Genomic DNA, 14,098 nt, shown 5'->3' with positions numbered 1-14,098 from the left:
ACTGACTGACTTTATTAGTGTTCAAAGTTGCAACATTGCAGTGACTTCACTTGGTGGACTGTTTGTGTCAACACTTTCCCAGTATGTCTGCCACAGAGCATTAGCTGGGGATATGTAGTTATATTTCAGTGGAAGGTCTGTGCTCATCATGTTAATGGTCCAATGGCCAATTTGAGGATTGGATAACTTGAATTGAAAAAAATAATCTTAAATCTTTCCTACAGGGAGGCCACAACCATGCAATCCAATTGATTAAAGCAATCATAACTTCCATCAGTTTGAGAAAACTGTGCAGTATTTGCAGGTATTCACAGTCAGTCTCCATCACACTTTTTATCTCCTTCTTTTTTTTTTGCAATATCCTGTTAGAATAAAGAAGTTTTAATTTACTGATGTACAAGAGGACTTAACATCCCTGTCTACGTGCCATTCACAGTCTCACTGGCCTGTCGCCCAGTTGTCTAACCATGGCACAGCGCCCAGTCAACTTTCACTCAGCACATATCACCCTGCCTATGACGTCCTAAGCACACCATGGCCTGTGCACGTGTAGAAACCTGCTTTTGGTCTGAAGGTGAACACCTACAGTGAACCTCACAGACGTGTGTTTGAGAGGGAAGAGCGGCCTGCAATTCATAAAACTGAACAGTGACAATATGTCAAGCTGAGTAATAGACGTGACGAGAGCCCATAGGATTTTATTCACATTCCTATGGTAAATAATTCAATATAACAGTAGCTTGAATATGCACCTAAGCCTCTTTATCCATCATGTTTTGTCATACACAAATACACTTACTCTATCAGTGTAGGTGAATTGTATTTTGATTTCCACATTTAAAAATATAAAGTATAATATGAAATATAAAAATGTAAAGTTGCGATGTTCCTTCCACTGCAACTGTTGAAGATGGGGGCTGATAATTTACCTTTTGTATTGGACGTCATCAGATAATAACATCTGTTACAGGGATTCGGGAGGGAGTGACGTGAACTTCGTTTGTTCTACAAACCAGAAACTAAAAATGACCTGTGCATTTCATACAATATTTTTTTAAGTTGCATCACAGCAGTGGCTTTGCAGTTGGTAAATTTTTTATGCCAACACTGTCCCAGCATGACCGCCCCTCACTGTCGGCTGCAGATCACATTTATGTACCTGCTCTAAAAGCTGCACCATGATTCTTGCTGTAAACTGTGAGTCTGTTCATGATGTTAATTTTGTCTTTGTGTTTCTCTCTGTGCTTGAAAGTGTGTTTGTTTGGCCCCATATGTTCAGCATTGGGAACCTTCACTCCTCCTGGGAAGTGGCTCAAACTTCTGTGGCCCCTGTCTAACCTTCATTCTTTCACAGACGGTGTGAGGTGCAGAGGGCACCTGTCCTCCACAGACACAGCAGGTTTCCCTGCCATGACTTTGTCCTTATCTAGAACCTCAGAAAGTGCCCCATAGGTCTTTATAATTAAAACTCAATTAATAACACTCTCGGTACTCTTCATACTTTTTGGCTCGTGGGATGCGTTATTAAGGGAAGATGGAACATTGAATTTTTGAAAGTGAAGATTTTATCTGACTAAAAAAGTAACTATAGATGAAATCTACTGTAGAGCATGTGATTCAAAAGTATACACAATGAGCTTTAGCTGCAATAGAATAGTGACGACCCCCCCCCCCCCCCCCAAACTTCGGCAGACCTAACTTTTATCTGCACTTTCACAGGTGAGCCAAATATGCCAATTACGACAATGTAGCCCATATACTTTCATTTATCAGTTCATCTGGTTGCCTTTACACTGTTCATTAACTTAATTGCTTAACTTTTTACATTCCAGTAGTAATTAAGATTTAATCGACATTAACACTATACTGGGTGACAGTTTTATTTACAGTTAGTGATTAAGCCTGTAAAGTAAGAACTTTATTAATCAAGCCATAAGAATTAAGACTTTTGCTAATATTAATTAAAACATTTCTATAGATTTCACAATGATATGGACAACTGATATGGGAGTTATGGGGCAAAGTTGCAACCATGGTAATAGCTTTCTGAAGATGTTCCCTCTTATACTTGGTATACATTGCTGGACTGATAAACAGAGCGGCAGCTTGCCTGCAATAAGCAGCATATGTTGTTTTTTTGCCATCGGGCAATGCTAAATTCATCTGTGAGGAACGAGTTGAGACAAATAAAAGAATGAAATGTTTGCATATTTCATTTCCTTCCATTTAATTTGCTTCTGTGCAATAAGAAAGGGCAGCACTTTAAAATGTATGCAGGGAACCATGAACAAATGGATTGGGATACTGAAAAACACAGTGATTTAAACATAGTGGATTTTACGACATAGCTGACTTTTACAAATGCCATCAGTAAAGGCTATTGATGGAAGCTTTTTGCACACTTTAAATTATTTTTGCCTGCCTCTGAAAAGAACTGCAGCATACATGGTCTGTGTATTTGTGTCTGTTTTCATACAGAAAATCGACATATCCATAGTCCTAAAAGATTTGGGAGTTTTGCAGCGATTGTCACAAACATTAATTGTATGTTTTAGCATCCCTCCACTCTGAGCCAAAACCAATTGCTCTCTGTCAGAGGAGTTTTGTTCAAAAGACAGATAAAAGAGGGAGATATAGAAGGAAAAGGAAGAGGAGGGAGGAAGCAGGGAAGAGGGAAGCTCGGAGCCACAGCTCTGTATTGGCCATCTGAATGAGAGGGGTTGGTCTTTCTCCATCTTTCTCTCCACCTCCACTGAGAAGCAAAGTGAGCAGCAGCAGCACACAAACACAGGCTGGAAGAACCATGTCAGGGCACATTAAAGACCAGGAGCTGAGGCACACATACAGACCCTCCAGGATGCTGAGGAAGCAGCAAGATGAAGACTGCAACAAAGAGTGAATAGGCTGAGGGCCGGGTAACAGAAACAAAGACATAGGGAGACAGACATGAGTGACTGAGCTGCTGTTTCACATCTGTCAGAGAAGTTTGAAGGAGTGCTGCTCTCATGGCAGGACCAACCACACAGGAGCCTGTGAAGGTGATGTTAACAACCTTCTAGACTGTTCATTAGATATTATTCTCACTTTGTATGTTAATTCGAATGCATGTTTTTGATAGACAAAGCTTTAAATTCATTACATTTACAACTGTCTTAAAACTAAAAACATCAGAAATTATATACCAAAAGTATAGCAAGTAAAGGCTTTCATTTTACAGCTCTAAGTATTCTTTACCACCCCTCTGCATTCCCACTGGTCCTGGAGTGGCAACACAGAGCCTGTGGGTGGTGCATGAATTCACTGTTTTAATTGTCTTGAATGGCTGCACCTGTGAAGGTGTGGATAAAAGGCATGCTTGGTGAGGCTTTCAGGTAGAAGAGCATCACTGTCTTCTGGCAACATCAGCTCAGAGTTGCACTGTAATATATTTGACGTTTCAGTTTTGTTGCAGGCTGTGATCTTGGTCATACCAAAAAATCCTCTTTTTTCTAAGTTGACTAATCAGTCAAACCTTTGATCTATAGCATGGTTCCAAGAGCTGACATCTCTAAATTTCTTCTTCTGTCCAAAAAACCCCAGAACAATACAGAGCCTGTATACGTTGTATTCACTACGATGAAAAATAGAGGGAAAAAAACAAGAAAACCTGTATTTAAGATGTTGGAATTAGTTCAAGTTTAAATTTATTTGAATAACCCTATTTGTTTTTAAAGTTGCTATAGATTTAGTTTTGAGTTTTCAGTCTCTGATATAGTTTTAAAGAATTCTGGAAAAAACTACTAATCAATATTCTCGTGTCAAGGGGGAGCTGATTCTTCATGTGGCTGTTTTCAGTATTTACAATTTTAGCCTGAGAACGATACAATATAATTATATATATATATATATATATATATAAATAAAGATATATAGATTTTTAGCAACTGACTGTTTCCAAGATACTCATGTCAGACTCAGGCTAAACGGCTCCTGTGCTTTTGAAGTGACTTATTCGCTAAGTGACAGCCCTGTCCCTCCTCATCAGTCTTGCTCTGTATCATGAAGTTTTATTTCCTCACAGCCATGTACACATTCACAAGTCAAGCAGAGTCCTTGACTCTGCTAAATGTAATGAAGAGCTCAGTGGTCTCAGTGGAGTGTAATGTGCATCCGGTTGGCACCAGTTGTTCAGCCTCATTGCCTGAGACAGACAGTGTAGTGAGAAACAGGGACCACAAACATCCTCAAGCCCCCACCTTCATGACACACTGCTGAATAATGTTTTAGTTTTATTCCATCATCATAAAACTTGTGGCTCAAAGTCATTTTTCCAAGGAAATCCATTGCTTTCGCAACCAAACCCACTTGGAAGACATAATTGACTTGATTGATCAAACACACAAAAGAGAATGTGTAATGTGATGTTGACGGCTCACAAACCGACAAAGCCAAACAGGGAAGGGAATGAGATGGCATGAATCTGCAGTCGTAAGCAAAACAGAAGTGCCTCACTGCACTTTTAAAACTGTGAAAATAAACACTCCTCAAGCTGGTTTAGGGCTATAACATTATAACCTCTGATCACACTGTCATTCCACCCATATTGCAGCTACTGTATATTATATCACACATACTGTATATGCGCACAAATATAACCTTTAATATTGCTTATCATAAAAACACCGTTGCCTGTGCCCATCCTGACACTCAACTCATAAAATCCATTTCAGCTGGGACCTGCTTGTGCAACTGAGCAGGCAGTATACAGAGGAGCATAAACCTGAGCTCTTCAATATATTCATCACAGTTGTATTGGTCTGCCTTCAGCTTATGTGTTCCACTTCACTTATTCTTTGCTCTGTGATATAAAGAAGGAATATTGAAGAGGGGTGGGGGCTCACTTCGAAGCACTGAACTCTGCAGCAAACTGGTTGTCAATTCAACGGTTTCTACTGTCGCATAGTGGTTGTCGTATTGATCATGAATCCTAACCTCTGATCGATGTTATCGACTGAAGACATTAGCATTTAATGGCAGATCATTTTTATTTGCACATGTGCCCAAAAACAACAATGTGGTGTGACTTTTGTTCGTGTTTATCCCTTGCTAGACGCAGCAGAAGTGCATTGCCATCTTTGCTCTCCTCTGCTGCTTTGCTGTGCTGGTGGCACTCATCTTCTCCTCGGTGGACATTTGGGGGGATGATGAGGATGGAATCACGGAGGAAAACTGTAGCAGAGACTGTCGGTGAGATGTTCTGCAGGCATGGCATGAAAATCCTATCATTTGTATTTGTACATATCATATTGTATTCAAATTATTTTTTAGTATTTATATCCAAATCTGTTTTCTTGCAACTTACCACTATCTAGTCTTCAATTTAAACAAATTCATACTCGGTTCAGGAGAGCTTATAAGGATCTTGTTAATTAATTTAGATTAACCCTAATAGGTTCCTTGTACACCATGGTATAGCAGTTAAGAGAATAGTACCATATTTCTCAACATCTTTTAAAGTATACTCCATCGAAAGTTGACAATAGACAAGAATAGAAAGGTCCCTCTGGTGCAACCAAAAGATTTCAAATATAAAGTTTCAGAATCTGAAGACTTTATTACTTTCAGCATCGTGCTTGTGGAGAACATCCCAGACGACTTCTCGCTCCACTTGGATGGCAGATCCCATCTTCCTCTCTCAGTTGGGTTCCATTGGTTATTGGACCAAGCAAAGCACTCGGTTGAGGTGGTGTCACCTGTCTGGGAGTTGAACTCCTGGGATCTGGACACAATACCAGACGCAGCCCAGCAGGTACAAACCATAGCAGAAAGTTCTGCAGAACACAAAGCAACTATATTTCCCTTGTGTTCTGTCAGAGCAATGCAATTATTTTGTAGTAAATCTGTATGTCGTCTTTTAATTAGGTTAGTCCTGCTGAGATATATGTGTTGCCCTTTTAAGAGATGTCCAGAAACACTGTTCAGATGTTCTGTTACAGTATGACAGAACATATTCTCTTCCTCAGGGTGAGCTTTTGTTCCAGAGACTGCTCAGCCTGAATTCTCAAGGGGTTAGACTGAAAATTGCCAGCAGTCTGACAAACTCTACTGAGCTGAAAGCCTTGGCAGCACACAGTGAGTGTCAATCACATTTTCATTTATCTAAAAGCCGTTTCTTATGTCAGTGGCAAAAAATATGAAATACTTTAAAACACTATCAGCCTGGTGGAATTTCTACTTCTGCTTTATTGTAAAGTTGTTTGAGCTGCCTGTTTTAGGCCTGTAGCACTTCACTGCCCATGTTGGATTCAGCATCCCCTAAAATGGGTCTAAAAGAAAACAGATGCGTTCACAGCATGCAGCACCCTGCAGCAGCTCACATTTGACCTACACACCCACCAAACTTCACCATCAAGGTCAAAAATCCCTGAATGTGCAAATGTACCTGACTGGTTTCCTGTCAGGTACATTTGCCCATTCACGCTGCCTGCCCTTGTTTCCCACATTTCCGTCAGGCAGAACAAGGCCAACTGGCAGATTTCCACACTCTCTCTCCATCTCATTCTTTCAAACTTTTCATGCTCCCACTCCTCTGTCTGCCTCTGTTTCTCACACTGTCTAGATGCGGAGGTTCGTTTTGTTAATATGACAGCTTTTACCAGAGGAGGACTACATTCCTCATTCTGGATAGTGGATCGGAAGCACATTTACATCGGGAGCGCAGATATGGACTGGAGGTCACTCTCTAAGGTAACAACAAACATCAGAATGAGTTTCTCTGTAGTTTTCCCTCTCGTGGAAAAGCTGGGACTGCACAAAGTTAATTAAAAGATAGCTTGAACACCCCACAGGTTAGCTCCACCTGTACTTGTGGGCAGTTATTCCAGTAACACAATGGTTGCAGATTGCTGCCTGAGGCTGTAAAGAAAGACAAGTTGCCCTTCTCTTTTCATTTCGTATTTAATTCATATTAGAGGAGGAACCAGAAAGGATTAGCAAATACAGTAACACAAAATGATTACCTGGCCCTTATGCCTTTCTTCTGTCTGGAGGTAGAACTACAGTTGAGTGAAATTAACTAAGCAGCCAGAGGGAAACAGGGACACACATGAATGTGTGAGTTTGCCAATGCATATGCATACTGCACGGAGCAAATAGCAAATAGACAAGAGAGAAGAGGGACAAAAAGAGTTTAAGGCAGAAATTCCGCCTCCATGGCAACACAGCAGCTGTTCATTCTGGGGGCAAACACTAAAATAGAATAAACACAAAACAAAGTTCTGCTGTGTAGATAATGACCATGTGAGAATATTTTTATAACTGCTGTTTCTTGTTGATGGTAGTGTTTAGCTGTTTGTCAGCCAGTTGGTCCACTGTTTTTGCCAAAACTAGAACAGCAACAAATGATATTATATCATGACTATAGGATACGTTTCTGTACTATTAGATAAGCATATCTGTTCTGCCTGGAGGAAAGCATTTAAAGGACTAGTTAATCAGAGACATTTACTCAACTATGGCACTTATGAGCAAGTTTGAGTTACCTTTATTCAAATGTACCTGTAGTACTTTTAAGTAACTGATGTGCATTTGTACAGCAACTTTATTTTGAGCAACATATCAAATATTATACATCTGTATTATATACATATATATAGGGATGGGAATTGATACGATTTTTACGATTCCAATTCCATTTTCGATTCTGCTTAACGATCCGGTTCTTTATCGGTTCCCTTATCGGTTCTCATTTGGAAAAAAAGGACAACAAACAGGTCAATTAGAGTCAACTTTTTTTAGTTTAGAAGTAACATGAGTCATGACCTTAAAAAACAAATGGCTTTGTACTTAGGGTTGAAAATCTTTTTCATCTCCCTAGAAAATAAATAATGGGAATGAATGACTGAGTGAAACATCCGGTTAACTTGGAGAAAAACGTGCAACTTTGACATTCCCTGACTTAGCATACAATTGAACACATTCACCTACCGGTTTTCAGGGGCATCTACTGTGGAAAATGGGTGCAAGCCTTTTACCACAAACTTAGTCACTGCTCTGTGACATTTGTCTATCCTGGCCTGGATCATTTTACTCTTCCCTGCTTTGGTGAAAGGAGATGCTAGAGGTAGACGTGAACTGGAGGTAGTACTGCCAGCCTCTGACTCTGAGCCAGTCAGACTCTGTCTCTCGTGATGGTCATCTAAATGTAATGCGTGAGAAGGCATTCATTTAACGTTAACCGTTACTAACAGCAGGTTTTACAATAAGGCAAATGGCGCTAGCATGATAGGCAGTGTTTGTTAGTTAGTTACTTACCTGCAGTATTAGCTGAGGACATGCTAACGTTGCTGCTGCTGCTGGGTTGAGATTCACTAACGTTAGTCCGGAGCGAATCGAAAACGCGACATTCATTAATAGTTATTGCATGCTGTGTGCGCAAATGTTTCTGCATGTTGGTAGTATTTCCTCCCTTTGATGAAATATCCACTTTGCAAGTCTTGCAAGATGCCCTGTTGTCGTCTTTTTTAGTTAAGCGTAACCAAACTTTTGTGCGTTTGTACCGCTTGGACGCCATGTTTACTGTTGACTGCTGGCTGCACTGGACTAGCCAAGCACGTTGCGTCGCTTGCGTAAGCTATGCAATGTGCGTGGTGATGTCATTCGCGCCCAATGGAATCAATAAGGGAATCGTTTGCCAAATTGGCATTATCGAAAGGAATTGAAACACTGGGAACCGGTTCTCAACAAGAACTGGTTTTCGATTCCCACATATATGTATGTATATACATGTGTATATACATACAATATTCACACACATATGTGTGTGTGCGTGTGTGTGTGTGATTTGATTACCATATGTACTTGGTAGATGACTCCTCAGGGAACATGACAATTTTCTGTCAAGAATGCAACTTTTGTGCTGCATCATGCCTTTCTGTGTGTTTCTTTGTATCTAACACCCCACAGAGAAAAGAACTCGGTGTGGTGGTGTATAACTGCAGCTGTCTTGCCCTGGACCTCCATAGAGTCTTTTCATTTTACTGGCAGCTCCATGAAAGGGACTACATCCCCTCCATCTGGTCAAAGAGAGTTACAGCCCTCTACGGGAAGCACGATGCCCTGGAACTGCAGCTCAATGCTACCCCTGCCACTGCTTATGTGTCTGTGAGGAACACACAGGATTTATGAAAATAAATTGAGTGTTTGCATGTTGCCAGTAATTCTTCTGCACTGGTCAGTGATGCACTGCCTGCACCAATGGTAAACACCAACAGGATAATCCACATTGCAATGGAGACGTGTCCTACAACCTTTCTTTTACCAGCTTGGTAAAAGTGATGCTCTAGTTGCCCATTCTGTTTTCAAAACAGACAGAGCTGGCTTCTGACCAACTGTCAGTATTTGAGGAGTTGGGAGAAATTGCAACAACCACTAAGCTTGTCAGTTAATGGGAATCTTAGCAGAAACAAATTTACAAAATATACAAAATGTCAAAAACAAACCAGCATTCAGGTGTCTGTAATATACATTTGGCAAGTTTAGATTACTCTGTAGACAACAATATCCTGTCTCAGGCATTTATAGTGAAACTCTTTATCAAAGTTTCATTACAAACTAATAAGACACACACAGCAAATGATTAATCATGTCAATATCATGCTGAGGAGCATCTTGAGTTTGACTATGCCAGCACCTCAGACTAATTTGACAGTAATGAATCTTGTTACCCTCCAAGCGACAGGACACTTAACAGTTGTGTTTAGGACATTTATCATCCTATAAGAACTAATGGAGCCATGCTGTCAGAGGCTGCTGGCAGCTCCAAACTGAGCTTATACCTCACTTCCTCTAGTAATGATACATAGCTGTGGATATTGGCTTTGCTTTTTTCTTCCCCTTTACACTGTTTCAATGTCAGAGTAAATCTTTTGGACAATTAAACAGCACCAGTATGAATTAAAACAACTGAATAACGAAAGCCTCTTGAGTGATAATATCATCTAAACTGGAGATTCTTTGATTTTTCTGACCATTGGAGAATTTTAGTTTGAAACGTGTTTTCTTTCTATAGACCTCTCCTGAACTCTTCTGTTCCAAAGATCGCACCAGAGATGTAGATGCCATCTATCAAGTCATCCAGAGTGCAAAGACTTTTATCTTCATATCTGTGACCGACTACCTCCCTCTGGTGAGGAGGAGTTTCAGAGGAACTGCTGTTACAAGGTGTGTGCATAAGAGCTTTGACATTTAAAATCAGTTTTTTTTTTGTGACAGTATTTAATGGGCTAGCTTATGTTATGTATGCCTGTGGCACTTAAATTAAATCTAAACTGCTAAACAGGTCTGGGAAAGTAAAAATGGAATATCACCTGACTACAGTGACTTGAAATTGAGGATCTGTATTTGCATAATTGCCTTTAGACTATGAATTTATCTTTTTGCAATGGGTGAATCTGTAGGTATTGGTCATCTATTGATGAGGTGATCAGAGAAGCAGTGGTACTGAGAGGAGTCAGAGTTCGCCTGCTCATAAGCTTCTGGAGGAAAACTCATCCTCTCACTTTTAACTTTGTGACCTCCCTCAAGTCTCTGTGCATGCAGCTTCACAACTGTTCACTCGAGGTGGTATGTATAACATCCAAATCTGTGATGTCTCCACACTGGATAATCCCATCATTCAAGCTTCAGGTACTGAATTTAACAGATGTCATATATTTACTTTTTTACAGAGGTTTTTCAGCCAAAAGGAGCAGAAGGATGACTTTCAACTTGGGCTCAACCACAACAAGTACATGGTGACTGACAATGCTGTCTACCTCGGTAGGCAAAGTGGTTTCTCTTTTCAGTCATTCATTCATTTATTTATTTATTTATTTGATCATTTATTTGTTTTCTTTTTTGTGGATTCATTTGAAGTACATATTTGAAAAAAAAAAATGATGTTGATGTTATTGTGACTTTTATTGGGAAAACATTGGGCCTATATAGTTCATTTTCAAATGCTACAGCATTTTAAGAGGTAATTACTCACAGATTGGCACCATTCTCGTATTTGTTGGTTGAATTTTGAAGTTGGAGTTAGCAGGCACCCACCTTAGCTTATTTTTTTATCTTAGATTATCTTGTATTTGTAACAAGAGATAAATGAAAAAATAGAAATGACATCTCTCAAGTGCCAAAACCACTTGTGTAGTTTCTTTGTTTATTTATTCATGTTACTGTACAAAAGCTGAAAGTCCAAAAAAAACAATGACAGTTTTTTTTGGCTTTTCTTTGTTAAGACTGTGAATCTTTTAAGTCTTTTTAAAGGAAGCTTGCAGACAATCAGCCAAGATAGTTATTAGAGTTTTTTCTAAAGACATTAAAGCGGATATAACATGTTAAGCACTGAACTTTAGACATGTTTTTTTTTACCTTTACACACAGCCAGGCAAGCCATGTCAAACTAGCATCTCTTGGTTGTACATTTGTGTTTAAGGATAAAATATTGTCCTTTTTGGATTTTCCTTTACTTTCATTGTCTTATGTAACTCTTTTATTTGAAAATGTCTACAGTGTTACAAAACCTGAAGTCCACATTTCCAGAAGTTGTTGGGATCCACAGAAAATACTGCTTCTAAACTATTTAAAACACCTCTTTAGTAATGAAACTTTTGGTCCTTTACTTGACAACATCACCATGGAACACTTTTGTATAACTTCTGCCTAGTGGCTTGTTTGGCACACATCAAACCAAAAATGTGAGTCTGCATTGGACTTTAACATGTCTGTGTAATCAGCTGACCGTCAGAGCAGAGTGGGGATTAAAGGAGTGGGGCTTCAAGATATGGAAGCATGTACATGATGACTTTAACACAATTAAAGGTACAGTGTGTAACAATAAAAGAGGTTAATGAGTAGAGAAAGTGATCCTTATCAAAAGTTACATTTCAGTTTGCATCTAACTGGTTTGTTCCATTGTTCTATTTGCTTTTATCACCTTAGAATGAACCTATTTATCTGTCTGCAAAGCGACTCCTTGTATGCAGCAGAACGGCCATATTACTGCCATAAAAGTCATATAGAAGAAGAATAGTGTTCACAGGGGGATGAAGAAGGAGAAAGATGGTAATTCAGTTTGTGAAAGTGAGGGCACGCTTTTGGTAAGACAAGAACCATATTTACTACTTAATGCAAAGAGTGCATGGATCAACCTCATGAAAGAAGAGAAAACACAAAGAAATTAAATGAGTTTGGGACAGTCAAAGGCAGAGAAGACCAATAACTTTGTGGCTTTTCCTAGATGGAAATACAAGATGAATAACAAAGGTCCTTAGAGTGATGCTAGAGTTACTTGCTTTTCGTGTCCCACTATAGATGCAGTTTGCTGCTAGATAGTGGATGGATGGAAATTGAAAAGGCTTTCATCTCCAACTTGAATGCAAGATGTCGGTAATTGTTACACACAGTTCCTTTGAGTCGACCAAAAATATTAAATCACGGATCTATAAATAATCAAAATATCAGCTGTTTATGGGATGGTCCTGAGAGGTATTGATCTTTTCATCTTGTTATCACCCAAAAAGCTAGTAAATATTTTCTTCTCATTCATTTTTTACTCAGACACACAGACACAAAGCACCAACTTGTATAGAAATATTCATACACGTCTGGGGGAAAAAAGGATACAGCAACATATCTCAAAGCTATTTTCTAGAGAGGTAGGGAATGATATTTAAAGTCTGTTGTCCTTTTATCCACAGGCAACCACGACTGGGTCGGGAGTGACTTTGCCGTTAATGCAGGAGTTGGGCTGGTGATCAAGATAAAAGACAATCCTAAAGACAGAGGAGTGACTGTCCTACAGCACATAAAAGCTGCATTTGAAAGAGACTGGAGATCACGTTATGCCAAGAGCCTGCAAGGAAGCAAAGATCAGGGAAAATACAGACACTTGCAATGGCCAAAAAATCAAAGGGAAACCAAGGAGAAAAATGAGTGGAACAACCCTTTATAAGCACAAGACGTGGCACTAAATTGTTAAGCCTCATATGCCTGAATACTAGATTTTACAAACACAAATAGTAGACTATTTTCTATCTATTAGACCCACATTTAATTTTCTGCTTACAATTTAAAATGTTTTGTTCAATGTTTCAAAGTTTTGCTTGAACTCAGCTGCACGTTACAGTAATACCACCTAAGTACTCAATAATCAATTATCAGCTGTTATGAGCATGCACTGCTGCATGAATACTGAAAGCAATATTCAGTAATAAACTATGTACACGCAATATAGAAACAGAAACCGTCTACGATGTATGTGAATCGTGTATTTGCCCCCTCAAACTCACCACAGCAGTTTAGTTTCAAATGATTATCTGCTACTTGTGTTTATAGTCTTAATTTATACTCCATACACTTACACATAAGATTTGGGGATTTTAATGCTACACTATATAACCTGCAATTATAATTGAGTCAACTTCTGGGACATGCACAGGCTTCTGCATTTTTTGACAAGTGTTTATTATCTCAGTATAATTTCTAATCTGTATTTATAAAACATACCTCCTTCTGATTGGTGCTGTGTTCATTTCCACCTGCTGGGATGTGTCAGGTGACCAACTTGTACCCAGAAATCCCAACAAAACAATGTCAAGTGCTTCTTTGCATGACTGATAGTCAGGCTCTCATGACTATGTTTGCTCCATCGTTGCTCCATGTTTTGCAGAATGTAATCAGGACTGAATAATGAATTTGTTTGCTTGTTTCTTTTTTGTCTCTAATATGGTGCAAGTTGTTTTGTTCAGAAGGGCTCTTTTAAAGTGCTTCCAAAGGGGATGAAGATGAGAGAAATTTAGATTGAATCAGACAATGGTTGTTAATCTGTTTGCACTGTTGGATTTAAATAAAGGGCTTTAAAGTTATGATGTAATCAAAGAGCAGACTTTTTTTTATTGTGGTCCACGTGTGCTGTCTTGTTTACAACAATTCCACTTTTATTTATTGCAAAATCTCACTTCAAGCAAAACAAAGTATATGCAATATATCAAGAAATTAATGTCTTACTCGACTCTAAAGATGATTCAAAACGTGATTTCAGATTATCTAAATGTTTAACTTTTCATTTCTGTGCTGA

The 14,098-nt window shown here is 39.1% G+C and overlaps 1 protein-coding gene across 1 annotated transcript; it reads left to right on the top strand.

The window, feature by feature from the left end:
• Nucleotides 1-2,843: 2,843 nt before the first annotated feature.
• pld5 (phospholipase D family member 5) lies at nucleotides 2,844-13,868 on the top strand. The gene is made up of 10 exons (XM_075464499.1): nucleotides 2,844-3,038; nucleotides 5,090-5,226; nucleotides 5,605-5,788; nucleotides 6,003-6,111; nucleotides 6,599-6,726; nucleotides 8,944-9,141; nucleotides 10,049-10,200; nucleotides 10,437-10,602; nucleotides 10,707-10,797; nucleotides 12,720-13,868. Exons 1-10 carry the CDS (start codon nucleotides 3,006-3,008, stop codon nucleotides 12,971-12,973), a joined length of 1,452 nt encoding a protein of 483 aa, XP_075320614.1. The 5' UTR covers nucleotides 2,844-3,005; the 3' UTR covers nucleotides 12,974-13,868.
• The last annotated feature ends 230 nt before the right edge of the window (nucleotides 13,869-14,098 follow it).

Source organism: Odontesthes bonariensis, chromosome 4 (genome assembly GCF_027942865.1).
Source record: "Odontesthes bonariensis isolate fOdoBon6 chromosome 4, fOdoBon6.hap1, whole genome shotgun sequence".
Lineage (NCBI taxonomy): Eukaryota > Metazoa > Chordata > Actinopteri > Atheriniformes > Atherinopsidae > Odontesthes > Odontesthes bonariensis.
Note: the sequence above shows the minus strand (reverse complement) of the source record. Positions and strands in the feature narration are given on the sequence as shown.